The sequence below is a fragment of the Gossypium arboreum genome, chromosome 12 (genome assembly GCF_025698485.1).
Source record: "Gossypium arboreum isolate Shixiya-1 chromosome 12, ASM2569848v2, whole genome shotgun sequence".
In the NCBI taxonomy this organism is placed as follows: Eukaryota; Viridiplantae; Streptophyta; class Magnoliopsida; order Malvales; family Malvaceae; genus Gossypium; species Gossypium arboreum.
Window position 1 is genome coordinate 83,909,769 of NC_069081.1, and position 19,899 is coordinate 83,929,667.

The window sequence follows — 19,899 nt, forward strand, 5'->3', positions numbered from 1 at the left end:
TGTGAGAAAAATATAGGGTTACTTAATTGAATAGGAATAAGTGGAGCAAACTGACATGAATATTGTGTAGCCACAAGCGGCGCATCTTCTGCTAGAGCAGATGAACCAGTTGTGCGACTACATCCCTTCCTATGCTGCTGTGGCGATCGATGTTGCCTCTTCGCTCGATTTTACCGACTCCTCACATTCGATGGTGAAAGATATGGCTTGCTTCCAACTCTGAACTATGCCAAGTAATCATCAACTGCCGTTGTTTCTATTGAGAAAAATGGTTTGCAAACGAGTAAAGATAGCATCCTGCGATCCCACACCTTAATTTTTTCCCCATGCCGCACCACCTAGTCGTTGTTGTCCTTCCCCCGCATGTCCACCTTGTGCAGCTCCTTCAGGTCTCATAGTGGCGATAGAAATTTTTGCCTCCACCCGAACTGTCACAAAACTTGATTCAATTTGTGCATTTCTTTCGTCATGTACACTACAAATCGCACTTTGGCCTCCTACATCTGCCAATTGTCCAACACTTTTAGTGGGATGCAAAATATGACATCGATGTCAGCGTACGACATCCATTCAAATTGGAAACTAATTTTGTAAATATCGTTATGTATGAAATTTATTTTATGAATCATTACGTAAATTAATATAGGTTCGAAACAATAAGTAACGAGCGTTGATCTAACAACAGCCTAATATCTTTTAGCTCCTCAGGCAATCCCATGTAGCTAAGCCCATAGTTCTACATGTACAAACGATATATTAGTCCAAACGTATAATAAAAAAATTTATTGTACAGACTACGTATTTGTTAATAAATAATATTTACCTTGTCACTAACGAGAACATGTATGGGTCGGTTACCTTAGGATGTAGAAACGGTAGTCGCCACCAGGTCCATGACTGCAACAGGTGTAGGGAATTATCAATCGACGCTACACTCAGTACCGTGGCTCGACACATCTCCTGGTATAATGTGGACAATACGGAAGATCGCTAACGTAGTCTTCTGCACTCGTTACTGTCCACTAGATGTAGTAGCCACCTTATGTGCACCAACTTTTGAGGTTTTTCGGGCATTAAAATACCCCCGATTAACCTCATGATGTATGCTCGAGTGTATTGTTTTATGACCTCCTCTATTCAGTCTTCAAAGAGCTCATCGAAATTATCTTTTAACCAGTTTATCGATATTCAAACACCTTTAAACTTGCTCGAAACCTTCCCTAATAGTGATCTATAGAGGTCCAGTTTACCAGGAACAAGCGTTGATCCGGTGATGACTGGCCCATCCTCCGGTAGACCGAGTTGTAGCGCTACATCATCGAGTGTGATTGTACACTCACCTCATGAAAGGTAGAAAAGTGTATGTTTCGAGCCTTTATCTTTCCACCAACGCGTTGGTTAGTGCCAAATTTAGTTTGCAACCCCCGGACATGCAAGACACATGTAAGAATCCAGTCGCTTGCAAGTGGCCACGAATTTAAGGGATCGTAGGCTTTCCCAAATTATGAATGAAGCCCTCTAGAACACGATCATCCGCCTATTTACACAATAAAAATAATTTCAAATTAAAAATAAATAAATTTAATATTATTGAAATTAACAAAATTTAAATTTCCATCTTACCATTACTACTTAAGCGGCAGAAATATGCTTATCGTCGAAGCGGATTAGAAAGGTGATAATTCGTGAAAAATTGATTTTGAATAAATACAATACGAGATAATTAATAAAAATATTATTTTTAAATGAAAATATCGAACACAATCAAAATGAGAGAGTTGAGAAAGTTGAGAGACTTGAGAGGGTTTGAGAGAGTTGAGAAAAGGATGTGAATGAAAAAAATGAAATTTGGGGGTGTATTTATAGGGTAAAAAACAACTTACCGTTGGATTTTTTTTTTAACGTTTGCGCGACAACGTTTAAAAAGTCATTGCTTTTTTACCTTTGAAGGATAGCGCATCCAGCTAGACGCGCTTTCTTGACACTTGTGCAGAAAGTTCGCCCAGCTGAATGTGCTTTCCATTTAAATCGGCCTATTTCTCTAATTAATTTTAAAACCAACCTACAAGCTTAATTAATAAAAAAGGGACTATGGTCATTATTTAGTCATGTTAAAAAGTATTTTATATGTTTTTATGATATATTGTTTAACATAAACTAGTTTTATAGTTTAATATATTCAATACCATTTTATGATATGAATACAAATTTATTTTCAAATAATAAGATATTTTGTTTTATATATTAAATTAATATTTTATATTTAAATATTATTAATTTATATTGGATATAATAATTTTTAAAATATTTATAGATATTAATTTTTATTAAAAGTTTTATAAATATTTCTATTAATTTTATTTTATAATTTATTATTTCATACAATTATATTAAAATATGGTTTATTTAATTGATGGTTACTTATTCCTTAAAATCATTTTATCTAACGAAATAATATTATACTAATTTATTCCATTTAATAAACCAAATAATTTAATACCTAATATTTTTCTATTCTATTCTCACTGAATATGTATTTAAATTTCACTCTATTTCATTTCATTGAATCCAACATTTCATAAAATAAAATAAAAATTAATATAATATTAAAATGTTACGTTATCTATCTATGATGGTTAATTGCTCCTTTCCTTAAAATAAGATGAAATTTATATCTTAATAATAATAGGAAAAAAACTATCATTAAGTATTCTATTCATCATGTACGTGAGTGGATTTGAACCAATTTTCTTTTGGATATGAACAAGAATTCTATCAAAGGAAGTTAACGATGAAAATGACTTCACCTGAGTAATTATATTCATAAAATAATTCTCTTTTAAAATGAAAAAGAATAAAAACTAGAAAATATTTTTTTATCAAAAGAGAATAAAATAAGTAATCATTAGACATATCTGTCATACTTAATAGAAGTGCTCGGATCGGCATTTGAAATGAGTCAGAGAAATAGAATAAAAGTACTCTGACGATTTCTTTCTCGAAAGTTCCATTGACGGCATCACTACTACATATCAACTGAAGATATGATGATGGAAGTAGAATCAAGGGGTGGATTGCCTGAAAATTTGAACTGTGGGGGTTTTCCTCAAAATTTAGAATAGGGTTAAGTTGATTTCATTTCGTTTAATGGTTTCTGATGTTAGGGTGTTTTTTGAGTTTATGGTTGTAGGAAATGTTTCTTTTTGTTTTTGACGATTGAAGTATTTTAGGAAATGTTTCAGTTTTCAACTTTTTCATTAATTCGCGTCTATCACCATTTAATGGTGATTGATAGGACAACCATTCAACATTTTATCCAAAAAACTATATATTTGATGATTGAATTAAATAAAAAATTATTAAATTAGTGTTGAAAGCCAATTGAATATTAATTTAATTAAAAATAATTAATTTATTATTATTAAAATATTTTTTATGCTTTTAATATTGTCATTTAAACTTACATCATAATTCTCAAGTCTCAATTTTCTATTTAAACAAAAATCTTATTTATCTTTTACATCACATTTTTATAAATATATTTTATATAGATTCTTTTTCACGCACACTACAAATGTGCCATAATCCAATAGTTAATAATGCTTATTTGGCAGCCAAAGATCTCAAAAACGTTAGCTGGATGTTTTGCCATGAGATCTAATTCAAATCATTCAAATTTAAATATTTTAATTATTATCTACTGCTTTGAAACAGATAAAAATATTAACAGACGAATATTCATTATTTGAATTAAATTTACTTTTAAAAATACCATATTCATATTAAGATATCTATTATCCTAATCTTCTTGACTTTTGTGCGTAATATATTTGAATTCAAACATATGAATCCAATATCAACTGTACTTTTAAAAGTTTCATTCTGGAAATTTTTTTACTTAAAAACGCTGGATATTTAACATTTAAATTTAAATATTTAAAAATTATAAATATCCAAACCATACCCAACTGCAAAGAGTAAAAGTTTTATATATAATTCACAGTGATTGATACCAATCTCAACTGTGTATAGCATAGCATATTAGCATGTCACCTCTCGTTTAAGCATGTTCCTAACAAAACATCTTTATTAACCCTTGACGTCAAGTAAAATGCATGATGGTCTCCATTTCGTACCTCCATCAGGTAAATGTTGGATATAGATACGTGTTTGACACTAATATGTTCAACTTTTTAAAGTTTCTTGTATTTATAAATATCCCAATCTCTATCAAACACGTTTCAAACACAACTCCAAAAAATGAAAATTCAATATGGCATAGCTGCTTTATATCTCCTACTGGACCACCCTCAAGCAAAGCAAAACCAACTTTAGCAACATCTGCTGCAGAAGAGGCTAAACATGAAGAAATAACCCAACTTGCAATCTAGACAGAGAAGGTTCTACCAGGCTTCTATGGCCTAACCACCTAGGTAACCAAACTTTTTTATTCAATGCTAAAATTTGACTAGTGACACTGGTACCCCCTTCACTTTAATACCTACCTTGCTAGGATGGACGACTCTAACTACAAGGCTGTTTAAGCATCCAAACAGGCTTAAATATTTTTGACACTGACAGAAAGTTAGAAATCATGAAGAACCTGTGTGGATATCTGATGACACAAAAATAAATTGCATTTTCCTATGTGCCAAAAAGGACCCAAATTTCGATTTTACATTGTAAAGGGAATAAAAATTAAAAATACTGCTGCGTGTGCCCTAGGGGAGATCAGAGATGTTTCTTGTTTATGTTTTGCACTTTTGCTGCAAATGGTATCAGCATTATCTATTCGTTGGTATTGCAGAGAAGCAAGTTATCAAGAAAGTACTCAATGTAACAAAGCAGCTCAAGGGAAACACTATAGACCAGTAACATAAAAGAGAAGCTCAATTACATCTGATCTAACAGCTTAATAATCAAGTGTCAGACTGAATCAATATTCATCAATAATAATTTACAAAGAAACCAACAAATGTCTCAACTCTTCAATTTGGAAATCTGAAAAAATAAGCAGCCAACAGATATAGTTCATACTAAAATTCAACAAATATAGGGCATATTTTTGGATTCCTAATCTTTTTAAAATCGGCTCCCCAACTTTTAACCTTAGAATCATAATGCTTAAATTACTTCTACCGTAAAATATTGGCTTCACTATTAAGTACTAAGTATCATGGTTAGCCAAACAATTAATCTTTCCTGCTTTTTCACCACTAAAAAGATGCCACTCTATAGTCTATACTCACTTGCCTAATCCACAAGAAGTACAATAATGCATAATCAACCAAGACAAGAGGCACATAAGACATTAATGGTACTCGGTAGCAAAGAAATCCACCCAAACCAGTCATAGGCTCAACCACATGTAGTGGTTACCATTAGGTGGTGCAGATCTCATTGAGTTTTAAAATTTCTTTCGCTTAAGTTATTGGTGCTTACAATCAAACCGAGTTGGGTTTCAAGCAAGTTGGAATATCTTTTGTGTTTAGGTTGAATTTTAGCACATTTTACTGAAAAATTAGATAGTAATTCAATTCAAAATCAAATTTGGTTTAGTCCACTTCAAGTGCAGGTTTGAGTTCATTATAATTGATTATTCTAGTAAATTAGAAGGATCAGATAGGTACCAAGAAAACTGGATAGATCAATTCAACATTTATCACCTCTAACCACATAGAATTCAGGACAAAGTAGAAGGCATAACAAACTTATAAGATGAGAGATTCACTAAATGGATAATACCTTTAAGCACATACTAAGAAACAACAGTCATTACAAAATGAGATCATACATTTTATACTTTTAGACAACTGCAAACACATTAGAGTTTACCAAACAATAACATAGAATCTGTTATAGACACACAGAGGCGCAGACATACAAATACAAATGGCTGGAATTTGGAGTACAAACAATCGACAAAGCATCACAAGCACACTTCTATTTCTCTGAAGGCATCCCTGTTATTCGCTCCAGATCCATCTTACAATCCTCCCTCAAATCTTTTAGTGCAGTGTAACTGGCTTGCTGCAACTCAAAGTTCAATTGTATCCATCACACATGAGAACATAAATAAAAATTCATACTCAGGATAATGAAAATTAGAAATCATATGAATGTATCCTGTTATAGCCAATAACTCTAGCAATGAAGCATCAACTAAAGATTCTCAACAGGGTCCAAAAACTAAGAAATCAGAATGAACAAAGAGTCAAATGTGACTTGCATCAAACAGTACGAATCAGGCTTCTTTTATAGATCATTCAAGCAATATGGTGAACAAGGAAAAAGGAAAGGCAGAACATGTACAACAAGAAGTGAACAATTAAGATCCAGTCTAAAGAAGATATATCAAACTTACAAGCTGGTTGCCTTCATGGACAAATATATCCTCCATGTTAAGAAAGAGTGATCTCCACTGACTAGTGAGGTCAGATTCTAATTTTGAAGATTTATTGGCATTTCCCTGGCTATTCATGTCATTTTGTTTCCCCCTGCCACTTTTCTGAACTAAAATTCTTGCTTCTTTCTGACTTTTCTTCAAAACTGACAATGTCAGAACCATTAATACAGAAAGGAACATGTTCTGTCACTACAACCAAAAGAAACCTAAGGAAACTAGAGCAAAGCACTTGTTCAACTTTACCAGCTATTCGACCCTTGATATCCTGATAATGAAGGTCCGACCAAATGTAAGCAGCTGATAATCAGTGTAAAACAGGCATAACCCATTAGATAACACATTACAAGATAACACGTTCTTATCCACAAATGTAGCAAACAACAAATCCAAGATAAGATGCTAAAGTAGTTACCTTTCAAGCAAAAAGAACAAGTGCAAGCTTTGAGGATGCTATCGGCATTCAAATTCACACCACCAATCTTGAGTCCCAGACACCTCTCCAACTCAAATGATCTAGAACTCTGCGAGGACGACTTCGGCAACCTCCACCACTCAATACACCCACCTTCACTCGATGCCAGTCTACCGAAGCCCAAATCCTCACCCCCATTCCTACAATTCTCATTCAATGTACACCCTACTTCCGCAACACCTTGACCTTCTTCTAACGTATCATCACTATCAGACAATTCAAACCCTTCTTTAGCCTCACTAAATTTGTCATTGACCGACACTAAATCCTCTTTTAATATGTCAATGTCACCACAACAACTAAGCAAAAAATTAGGGTTTGGTTCAAATTCGGGTTTTTGAGATTTCTCTTTGATAATTGTTTCTACACCTATACGAACTTGCTTTGCAAATTGCGAATCTGCTTCTTCTTGAGAATCAAACCCTAACTTTTCCGAAATCGACGAAAACCCTCTTTTAACTGATCGATTTGAAATGTCACCCAAAACCGGACGGACTTTGGGTATCCCGTCCGTAAAATTGTCTCCGCTCATTATGAAATATATCAAAAATAAAATCCTCAATTCAGCTTAAAATCGGTTGAAAACAAAAGAAAATTTCTAAAACACAAATAAGGTTCATACAAAAGAAATGAAAATTAAAAAAAAAAACAAATGGGATATCAGATACTGAAAATATATCGAGTTGAGAAGCTAAAATGAACGGAAAATGAAAATGCATTAGGAGAAACAAAAAACTGGGTGAGATTTTTTTTTTTTTTTTTGAAGTAAGGGTTTTAATTTCTAATGAGCAAGAACTTTGTGATTTGCTGTTTTGGTGAGGGCGGGAAGCATGGGGATTTGAAATGTGATTTTGAATTTTATTAGCAGAGATTATAAAGTAGGCTTAAGTATAGAAGTTAATAGGGATAATGACAAATTTTCACCCTATTCTTTAACAAATCTTTCAATGTGGTGTCTCTACTTTTAAACTTTTTATTGTGATACTTGAAATCGTTTAACACATGGATCGCTACTATTCTGCCATGTGGCACTATGTGTAAGAAAAAAACTACTCTTTAAAGTCAAAGTATCTAGAAATAATTATATCAATTTCTATTTTAAAGGAAACAATTTGATAATAAACTTAGGGTTAGTTTTAGTATTGTGGTAGTGTATTTTTTTTTTCACAAGCACTCTCAAAAATTGTCACACCTCTTTTTAAATATTTATTTTTAATATTTTATTATACATTTATAAGACATTTATTAATTCTTTGATTCTATTTGTGGAGTTTAAAATTTACTCGTAATGTACCAAATATTTTCCCATAAACCTAAATTAAATATTCCAATTTTTCCTTTTTCTTTTATATTCAAAAACTCGATTTAAATATTTCAAATCTTTTTCTTTATGTTTATTTTTTGACAATGAGAAACCAAGAATTTTTTTCTTCCATATCAAATTTTCTCTTATTATTCTTCTTCCTTCAAGAATTCTAAGAATTTTTTATATATTTTTCCAATATTTAAAATATAAGAAAAATTTATAGATTGTTGATATCAAGTGTTAACAGGAGAGGGATACAAGTGTTGGTGCAACATCAAGTCACCCAAATGGGTAGAGAGAGCTGTAGGACGAAGAAGAAAAGTGGAAGAGAGAGAAGAGGGATGTTCTTATGCCCATATGTTTGTCTTCGATGGGTATATATATAGGGGATTGGGGTGCCACATGGAAGCATCCTATTGGTAGATGGGTTACCTTATGATCTTTTAGTGAAGGCGACAGTGTAACTTTATAGGATAGTGATGTGACGTTATAGATTGAGCTAGTGATAAAGGATGGAGGTTTTATTGATAAAGGTCTTTAGCAATGGCGGTGGTTTTGCTATACATGAGGTGGAGGTACATCACTCAACAGAAGTGTGACATGCCGTCAAATGTAATAGTCAATTCAGGTCAATTCCGAACTTAAAGAGCTTGTTTTCTAGGCAATTAGGATTTTATATTACGTTTCAATAATTAGGTCTTAAGATAGAAAGTTAATAAAATAAGTGTTTTTTAACACATTTTTGTAGGTGTTGTGACCTAATAGGCCGACACGAGCTTTAGGTTGTGCTAATTGGCTTCCTAGGACGTCAGAGTACCAAATGGACGACACAATGCATATCTTTGGTGTTTTGTCAAGCCGCGTAACGGGTGTGGCGCGACATGTGACAGCCCTAAATGGACCCTAGTCGGAAAGTGGTTTCGGGACCACGAAACCGAGTCTTATAAATAATTAAAAGTTATATTCTGTGTTTATGATGTGCCTAAATGCTTGTGTGATAGTTCCATACTTTAATTTGGTCAGTGTATGTGAAATTTATTAGTAGGGACTTATGTGAGACAATTTAGAAATATGCTAGGCAAGTGTTCAAGTGGCCTATTAATATATGTGGGAAAGTGCTTGTCCTTGCATGTCAAATTAGCCAAATTAAAGCATAGTGGTGGCCATGCTATGGTGGAAACATGTCACAAACATGTTATGTTAGTGATGTATGTTAGGAAAAATAAAATAAGGAGCATGGTAATAAAATAATGAAAGGAATATGATGAAAAAAAAGAAAGAATATGTGTGATTGTTTCCCCATTGCCGTGAGTTGAAGAAAAGAAAAAAAAAAAAAGTGTTCATCCTTGAACATCTTTAGCCGAAAACTTTAAGGAGAAAGGAAGAAGAAAGGTTGAAGAGGTTTGGCCATGCATGTAACTAGGCTAAGGTATGTTTGATGTTGCTCCATGAGATTCATGTATATTTTAGTTGTTAGCTTGAGTCCTACCTAGCCCATGGTCTAAATCTTTGCTATGTGAGGGAGATGATACTCGGCCATGGGTGTTGTCTTCTTGGTGGATGCTCGATGTTGTGTTGGTGAGTTTTGTTGTTTCATGTTAAAGTTAGGTGAATGATGATGGATGAGTGTTTGAACCATAAAAAGAATTCGGCTACCTTGTTATGAACTAGGGCCGAATGTGAGTTGGTTGTGGTTGAATATTGCATGCTTGGTAGAATGGTGGATGAAAGTGCCGAATGTGGTCTTTGGTTTGGCATGAAGTGATAAATAAAGGTTTAAAAGATAGCTTAAGTTAATTGATACTCACTAATGAGTTCGAATGGAAGCTTTGTTAAGTGGGAAATGAGTGGCCGAGAGAGAGAATTATGGACTATTGCCGAATGTATGTTGGATTGATAGAGTCTCCAAATTGATTTTTTTATGTGTGTATGCATGACCGAATATAATCGGCCACATGAGTAAAGAAATGGGTTATTTGATATGTGGTAAAAGTTAAGTGTTAAACGAAATGGAAATGAAATCATATTGGAATATGTATACTCGACCACATGAATGAGTACATAGGTTGATGTGTATGTTCGGCCATAGGTAAACATATTGATGGCTTTATCTTGACTTAGAAAATTCGCTAAGGTGAATATTGGCTAATATGTTGAGTTGATTCATGATTTCATATGTATGTGACTTTAGTGTCTAATGTATATATATGAGCTAAGTACCTTGAGTTCCTCTTTGATGCTCAAATGATTAAATCAATTTATTTGTTAAATTAAGCTCAAGAGCAAAGGGGAACTAAATCCGATAAAGGGAAGGAAAAAGTGGTCGAATAGCCATCGAAATCGTTCGACTACATCCGAGGTAAGTTTTCGAGCAATGAGACTTAGTTTATGATTTGATTAAGTCATAATGTATGTGCATAGAGATAGTGTCATAAAGCAAAGTAAACCATGCTGTTTGTATGTGGCTAGTGAGCTGAAAATGGGTTTGCTTAATACGCGAATTGTGTTTGAACTCTAATGATGAAAATGAAACATAGATGTGTCATGATTTATTGATATGTGCATGAATATTTGGATGATAACCGGGCTAAGTCCCGAAGGCATTTTGCACTAGTGACTAGTTCCGGCTAAGTCCCAAGGCATTTGCGTGAGTTATTACATCCGGCTAAGTCCCAAGGCATTTGTGCGAGTTACTATATCCGGTAAGTCCCAAGGCATTTGTGCGAAGTTACTATATCCGGCTAAGTCCCAAGGCAATTGTGTGAGTTACTATATCCGGCTATGTCCCGAAGGCATTGAGCGAGTAGCTATATCCGGTTAAATCAAGGTACTTGGCTTGGGAATGAGCGACCTTGCTGTAATAGTTTCAATTAATATGCTCGTAAAATCCCAAGCAATGAGGTATGTCTCAGATATGCATTGATTTAGTTGAGCCCTTACAATTAGTATTCGCTCGATCGATAAATGAGCTACTGGCCTTTGGCTACGTTGATCTTTTGTGTATGAATATAAGGGTTGGTGATGTGAAGTAAGTATGATATTGAGAATTTGTGCATATGAAATTATCTGTTTAGCCATATGAATGCTACACTTTAGTTGTGTCTAATTTTATGGCTCAAACTTACTAAGCATTAAATGCTTACTCCGTTCTTTGAATCTCTGTTTTATAGATTTTGGTTCGTCAGCTATTGGACTCGGGATTATTGAAGTCGAAGTCGCCCACACTATCAAAGCCCCTTTGGTACACTTTTGGTTTGGTACACTTTTGGTTGAACTTTGAAATGGCATGTATAGGACTACCCGTTTTGTTGTTGGTCATGGACCCTTTGGTTTTGTATAAATTTGGATAGCCATGCGAAAATGGCTTATATACACTTTGAGCTTAGTATTATAATCGTCTTGTATGATGTTCATTAAGAGGTATGGAAATGTTTGGGAACGATTAGCCATTGGAATGGTTAATCATGATCATATTTTGTGCTATTCATGCAAAAGGGCTAGTTGAATCATGGAAACCATGTAATAGGTAAAGTCTACTTTAAAAATAGATGCTGATAGCAGCAGTGATGTGAATGTGAAAAATCACTAAAAATAGTAGGAATGGAATTAAATAGTGAATAAATTATGTAATCGAAACTTGATGAATCTATTTTCATAGGATAGTAACGAAATGATCATATTAACAGTATATTATGAGATATTTAAGTTTTCGTAAGACAGGACGAGAACGGTTTCTTGATTCCTTGTTCCGACTTTGGAAATTCATCATAAATTAACCAGAGATAATTAGAAGTCATGCCTTATATTTATAGATTCCTTTTTGAGTCTAGTTTCATTAGAAACAAACGGCATCAGTATTGAAGCCCTGTACAGGGAGATATCCAAGTTGTAATGCGCAAAGGTCAGTGTAGTCGAACCCTGAAACAGGGGAGACTTTAACTAATAAACTGTACTAATTGGGTCGACCAAAAATTCTAGAAAAAAAATTATTGATGGATATATGAGTCTAGTTTCAGGAAAAATTTACGAAACTGGTTTTCGAGTTTTGAAACTCAAGATATGATTTTTAAGGCGACAGTGATGCAGTAACCAGCTTGTCTGGAAATTTTTAAATGGACTGTAAAAATAAGTGAATTTAGTCTGTGAACCCCTCGTGTCCGACTCCGGCAACGGTCTCGGGTACGGGGTGTTACACGACACACATCGACATGCTGCCCAAGTTCATCGAAGTTATTTTCGTTCACGCAATCAAACTTATAAATAGACTTAGGACATATTGAAGACCTAATTTGGGCTGCCAAAAATGATTTCGCATAGAACTTGGTTTTTAAATAGAATCTGTCAACAATACATTTTTGGCTACAAATACCGAAAAATGAGGTTTTAAATAAAATCTGAAATAGATTTAAATAAATGATTGAATTTTTAAAAATTAAAAATTATCTGTTTCAATTTCTAAAATTAATAGGTTTTTAGGAAATTAAAAAAAACATTTGATTTCACTTGTTTTGAATTGATAAATTAATGATTTTAAAATATGTTCAAATTACAGAAGTTTGTTTTAGGCCATTTTTCATGGACAAAATGGTTTTACAATATGATTGAAAATAAAGATAAATGTTCATTTTTCATAAAATTTGAACTAAATAGTAAATGTTTTTAAAAAAGTACGTTTGGAATTCCAAAAGTTTACTTCGGCCATTCTGGTAGCCAGTGTAGCTTTCCGAATTCAACCATAACGTCTAGGCTAGGACACGAACCATTGGAGTTGACAAACCATGAGCATATTCAGCCAAAGGTGTCAATTGAAGAGCCACCTAAATTGGAGTTAAAGGTACTCCCATTCCATTTGAAATATGTTATTTGGGTAACTCTTCTACTTTGCTTGTCGTAATTTCAGCTAAGTTAACCAAGAGCCAAGAAGAGAAATTGATTGATGTTCTGGAGAAGTTCAAAAAGGAAATCGGGTGGACTATAGCTCATATTTGAGGAATTAGTCCGTCTCTTAACATACATAAAATTCTATTAAAAGATAGGGAGAAAGCAACAATTGATGGGCAAATAAGGCTAAATTCAATCATGAAAGAGGCATCAGGAAGGAAACCATTAAGTGGTTGGATGCGGGGATCATCTATCCTATTTCTGATAGCTTTTGTGTAAGTTTAATCCAATGTGTTCCGAAGAAATGGGAATCACGATTGTGGAGAATGGAATAATGATGATTCCAACAAGAACAGTTACAGGTTGGTGAATTTGCGTAGATTATAGAAAACTGAACAAATTAACCTAGAAGGACCATTTTCTGCTATCGTTCATAGATCAAATGCTGGATAGACTTGCTGGTAGTGTAACTGTGACATCCCTAAATTGACCCTAGCCGGAAAGTGGTTTCGGGACCACTAAACCGAGTCATAAAAATAATTAACCATCATAATTGATGCTCATTATATGTATACATGCATGTGTGAAAATTTCATGTTTGGATTTTGTTAATTGTAAGTGAATTTTTATCAAATAGGACTTATGTGAGAAAATTTAGAAATGTGCTAGGCAAATGTAAGGTGGACTATTAATACATGTGGGAAGGTGTTGTCCTTGCATGTCAAATTAGCCAAAATGAAGCAAGATGGCGGCCATGCTATGGGTGGAAACATGTCTCCAACATGTTAGACTAGTGATGCATGTAGGAAACAATAAAATAAGAAAGTTAGCATTAAAGAAATGGAAAAAGGAAAATGATGATAACAAAAAAAAAAGAGTGTGGATGCTTTTCCCCCCCTTGCAGTACATGAGAGAAACAAAAGCAAAGAAAGAAAGAAAAAAAGTTTTGTTGCTCATCCTTGGTGTCTTGGCGAATAGAAGAGGGAAATTGATAAAGGGAAGAAAGGAGAAATTTGGTTATGTTTTGTTCTTCTTGTCAAGAACTAAAGGAAGAGAAAAAGGGGAGAAGAAGCTAGGTATTCGGTCTTCTACTTGTTTGATTGAGGTAAGTTTTAAGTAAATTCTTTGAGATTTCATAAAATTTAGTTGATGGATAGGTCTTTGATTGAGCCCATGTGTGTATTTAGATCCTTGTGGTGATTTGGCCATTCGGCTAAGGTAGGAAACTTAGAAGATGATTTCTATTCCTTGTGTTTTGTGAGTAGGGAGCTTAGATTAAAGTTGAATAAGGGGAATATGTGTATTGAGGATTTTGGTAATATGGAAATTCGGCTATGAGAGTGTGCATGTGGTCACTTGCCGAATGTGGGTGTTAAGGTTAGTAGGTTGGCCTAATTCTTGCATTAGAAACTCATGAACTTGATTTAAATACTTTAAATTTATGGTAGTTAAATGGAATTGAAAGGATCTATTCGACCATAGTAGCTATTGAGGGTTTAAGTTTGTGATTCGTGTTAAATTTGATGATAGGAAGAAAAATTGGCTTGTGTATGTGTAGTTGCCGAATGTGAATTTGGGTAACCTTTCTTGTAACATTAGCATTTTAAAAGTGGCTAATAGGGAATTTTAATGAAAATTATGCCAAGGCCGAATGTATCATGAAATGAATAAAAATGCTACATTGTGCTTATATGTATATTCGGCCAAGGAAGCATGATATGAAGCTTGATAAGCTTGAAAGACGAATGACCGAATTAGCTATAGGTCATGTAAGGGTTAATTTTATGCATACGTGAGTGTGTGGCATTAGTAGTTAATGGTATTCGCATTATTTAACTAAGAATTTAAAATGAATGTTTGAAAGTTAAATAGGTCACCCAAGTGACCGAATGTGTTAAAAGCAAAATATGGTTGCCGTATGTGTGTGTTTGATTGAGAAGTAAATTTGTTTGATTTAGCTCAAGAACTCAAAGGATCAAAGTTGGACAAGGGAAAGACAAAGTAATTGAATAGCCGTTGAAGACGCATGCGATAACATCCGAGGTAAGTCATAAAGCATATATTTGGTATTGATTTAAATGATCATAATATATATGCAATTGTGTTTAATGAATTGATGTGTAAGTGGAAATGTATGTGTATGGAATGATGCCATCGTTGAATGTATAAAGGTAGTAAAATGCATAAAGTATTGGTCTTGGCACTAAGTGTGCGGGTATAAATGGACACGGTGACAAGATTGGCACTAAGTGTGCGGGTTTAAAATTTGTACAGCACTAAGTGTGCGAATTTGATTATATAGCACTATGTGTGCGAGCTGATTATATAGCACTAAGTGTGCGGACTTATTATATGCTTTTGCATCACTATTGGCACTGAGTGTGCGATATTATCGAGTTGATCACGGACAGCGGATCGGTAAGTACCTCGAGCTCATGACGAATAGAGAATACGCTCATGCTTGGGGTTGAATTCGTAAGCCTTAAATCTATGTGATGATTGAAATTGTATGGTTGTGCTGGAAATTGAGTTAATGTGTAAAAATGCTTGATTATCTTGTTGTGTAGAATATGAAATGTGGATGTATGAATTGGTACGAGATTGGACCGAAAGGTTCGAGGTATTATGGTATAGATTCGATATGGACGAGTACCTAGTTTCATTTGTTGTACATGTAGTAGTAATTTTATCATGGATTGACGAATGCTTATGACTTACTGAGTTGTAAACTCACTCGGTGTTGTCTTGTCACCCATTTTAGGTCTCGGGACTCGATCTGTTATGCGTGCTCGAACCGTCGTTGAAGTCATCACACCGGCTGAAATCTTGTGGTATTGTTTTTGTTGTTGAAGAACATTTGGCATGTATAGGCTATTATATTTTGTCGAATTGTGGGTTGTAAACTTTAAGCCATGTGAAAATGGCCTATGTGGTCGCCGAGTGGGATGCTAGAACCTATAGCCACGAGTCTTAGAAACTCAAATTTTGATAAGGTGGCCATAATTTGTGTCATGTATGATGGATGATTAAGGCCAAGGAAAAATTCATGAAATTGGCATAGTCTACTGCAGTAACTGTTGCGGACAGCAGCAGTGGGATGAGATTGAAAATCACTAAAAATAGTAGAAGTAGAATTAAATAGTGAGTAAATTATGGAACTGAACCTTGATGAATCTAGTTTTATATGGACGAAACGAAACGACCATATGAGCAGTATACTGAGAAATATTAAAGTTCTCGTGAGACAGGGCCAGAACGGTTTCTGGGTCCCCTGTCGCGACTTTGAAAATTTACCATAAATTATCCAGAAAGAATTAGGAGTCATGCCTTATATGTACAGATTTCATTTTGAGTCTAGTTTCATTAGAAACAAACGGCACCAGTATTAAAGCCCTGTACAGAGAGATATTCAAGTTGTAACGCGCGAAGGTCAGAGCAGTCGATCCCTGTAACATGGGTGACTTTAACTAATAAACTGTACCAATTGGCCCAACCAAAAATTCTAAAAATAAATCCATGGATGGATATATGAGTCTAAATTCAGGGAAAATTTACGAAACCAGTTTCCGAGTTATGGAACTCGAGATATGATTTTTAAGGCGACGGTGACGCAGCTTTCCAGCCTGTCCAGAAATGCCAAATTGGTCGGTACTTTTAGAGGATTTGTCTCGTTAACCCCTCGTGTCCGACACCGGCGTCGGTCACGAGTTAGGGGTGTTACAGTAACAGCTCATTTTCGGTGAGATCAGAATAGTGGTTTCGGGACCACAAATCTGGGCCAAAATAAAATTTTATTTTATTTTATTTTATTTTATGGTTGGTATTATGATAGGAAGGTCACATGAAAATTTTGGTATGAAAATTTTACCGATTGAGTGTTTAATTAGGGAAAGGACTAAATTGCATAAAATGAAAAAGTTGGGTTCTAGTAGTTATAGGTATCAAATAGCTATGGAATTCAAAACTTAAGGTCCTTATATGGTAATTAAACCATTGAAGAGTAGTTAGTAGATATTTTAATGACTCATCCATGGAAAAATTAGAAAAAGGTAAGAACTAAATTGGAAATTAATAAAATTAATAGATGATAATTAGTTAAAAAGAAAAAAAAATCATCTATTTTCATATCATCTTCCTCAATTTTTCTATGGAAACCCTAGGAGAGAGGAAGAAAAATTTTCAAGCTTAATAAGGTATGAAATCAAGTCCCGTTTTTAGTAATTTTTATATTTTTGGAATCGGGATAGTCTAATCTTTCTATTTAAGGGATTTATTTGAAAAGTTATCAAGGTATGAAATTTGGGTCATGGATGAATATGTTGAAAATTTGAAATTTATGGTAAAAAATGAAACGTTATTCATAGATAAACAACTTTTACAAAGCAAATTTTGATGAAAACATGATTTAGGGACTAAAATGAAAAAGTGGAAAAACCCATGGAAAATTCTGAAATTTGTGAAATGTAAGTGCTGTAAATGTAGTATATAAATTTTCGCTAGGCTTGGAAAGAGGGTAAAATTTCATGAATTTCATTTTTCGAGTCTAGGGACAAAATCGAATTTTTTGAAAAAGATAAGGGCAAAATGGTAATTTTGCCTAGGATGTAATAGGATGCCAATGTATATGAAATGTGATAGATTAATAGTTAAATTTACCCATATAGATCCGGAAAGACCAACCATGGAACTAGATTGAGGAAAGCAAAAGGTTACGGATTAGTTGAAATTTAAATACGAACCATTTTCAAGGTAAGTTCGTGTAACTTAAAAATGTATGTTAATATGCTTGAATTGAATTGTATGATTGTGTTGATATGTGTGAGATGATATATACATAATGAAATAGTCTTAGGTTGTGTAATATGGATAAATCATGTTCTGGTTGAATGTTGAATTTCGATGGGTTGAGAATAATAGTGCATATGTTGCAAATAGAATTTATCCCGGACGGATAATTCTAATGTAAGCCCTCTTGAGCTTAGGTTGTAAATTGGATTTAGCCCGGACGGGTAATCCATTTTAAGCTATCTAGAGCATATGCTTCGGATAGGACTTAGCATGAACTGGTAATCCTACTATAAAATGTACGGCTCAAGAGTGTGCCTTTTTATTATGTACCTTAATAGGTACTTTTGCACATATGTATATTACTCGAACATCCATTGAGATTTCAATAGTTCGACGGAAAAGACTCCTGAAGTGTGGAAAGGTGAAATTACTAGAAGTTTGTAATGTAATGAGCTCATCTATGTTTACTTGATATTCATATGAGGTTATGTGACTAACTTGTTGAATAAGTGTATGTGTTTAGGCAACTTATCCAAAATCGATGGAATGTAAATTTATTTATGCTTGCATTAATAAATATGACCAGTAAGTTTATTTTTCGTTATACGAACTTACTAAACATAAAATGCTTACTCTGTTTAATTTTCCCTATTTTATAGTGCTCAAAGCTCGCGAATGTTGGAAGTTGGTCGGAGCAATCATCACACTATCCACTATCTCATTTTGGTATAATGGCATGTATAAACTTATTTAGCCAATGATGGCTTGTAATTTTTGTTTTGTAATCTAGCCATTGGAGTGGTTAGTGGTGGTCTAAGTTTGGCTATTTTTGAAGTAATATTTTGGTAATCACATAAGTGCTTATTATGTGTTAGATTGTTGGAATTATGTTAGCATATAAGTGTATGATAAGAGTAAGTTTATATCCTTTGATGCATAAGATAATACCACATAGTTGATGGCTAAATTTATGTGAATATGATATTGGATTGGTGGATATATGTTTGTGAGTTTTGGTGCAGGAAAATGGTAAGTTTTGGTTGACAAATGAGACTAGGAAATGGCTTCATTTTGTCCACACGAGCGTGTGTCTTGGCCATGTGTGACACACAGGCTATCCCATGTGTAACACCCCTCACTCGTATCCGTTATCAGGATAGGGTTCAAGGTATTACCGAAACTTTACACTTAAAGTATTCTGAATTGACTCACTAGGTTTAGCTCAGATCTGAAACTTTCAGGCATTCACATCTTGTCCCTTAAATGAGCCTTCAAGGCCCTAAATATACATAGAGATAGTTCGGGATAGGATCGGGAACATTTAATAACTTTTTAAAAAAAACTTTCTTATTTAAAAGTGTCACACGCCAGTGTATGGGGGGCCGTGTGGTCACCCACGCCCGTGTGGCCTAGGGCACGTCCATGCCTTTAACCCATGGGCAACACTGACTTTTAGGCACGGCCAAGAACACACCCGTGGGCTCACCCTGTGTCCAAAACTTGAGCATTCTATTAAATTAACATGCCCCAGACACACGCCCGTGTGTCCTACCCGTGTGCTAATTTGACTTAAAGTTTTAGGTGCAGGGGACACACGGCTATACCATACGCCCATGGAGATAGACCGTGTGTCACACACGGCCTAAACACACATCCGTGTATCTAACCATGTGGACCTTAATAGGCTATTTCCAAAGCCTTTAGTCACCCCTTTCTACTTCTTTTTCTTAATAGATACCAAATTCAAAGTAAAACATGATTAATACACTTGTAAATGATCTTGATGAAGTTAGTTGTATGGAAACCTTATATCATTGGTTTCATACAAAAAGGTTATTTCCCATCTAGTATTTATGGGTTCTTATGTTATTGTAGCACATTCAAAATTTGGCTCGTTTTTGAACTCATTGCCAATTGTAGCAACCCATCAAATAAGAACATAAACATGCATATAAAGGCAGGTCATAGCCTACTTCCAAATATGCCAATTTCTATGGCCTTATACAGAAAGATGAATACATCTTTACATGCCTTCATTTGGCAATT

The 19,899-nt window shown here is 34.3% G+C and overlaps 1 protein-coding gene across 1 annotated transcript; it reads right to left on the reverse strand.

Annotated features, from left to right (window-relative positions):
- Positions 1–5,726: 5,726 nt before the first annotated feature.
- Positions 5,727–7,809, reverse strand: LOC108478376 (uncharacterized). The gene is made up of 4 exons (XM_017780833.2): positions 6,819–7,809; positions 6,650–6,703; positions 6,365–6,549; positions 5,727–6,030 (listed from the first exon to the last, which is right to left on the reverse strand). Exons 1-4 carry the CDS (start codon positions 7,408–7,410, stop codon positions 5,944–5,946), a joined length of 918 nt encoding a protein of 305 aa, XP_017636322.1. The 5' UTR covers positions 7,411–7,809; the 3' UTR covers positions 5,727–5,943.
- Between the last annotated feature and the right edge of the window lie 12,090 nt (positions 7,810–19,899).

Coding starts and splice junctions, on each gene's coding strand:
- LOC108478376 (XM_017780833.2), bottom strand. CDS start 7,410: ATGAGCGGAGACAATTTTACGGACGGGATACCCAAAGTCCGTCCGGTT. Junction 6,704..6,818: donor TTGTTCTTTTTGCTTGAAAG/GTAACTACTTTA, acceptor ACTGATTATCAG/CTGCTTACATTTGGTCGGAC. Junction 6,031..6,364: donor TCCATGAAGGCAACCAGCTT/GTAAGTTTGATA, acceptor TTTGAGTTGCAG/CAAGCCAGTTACACTGCACT.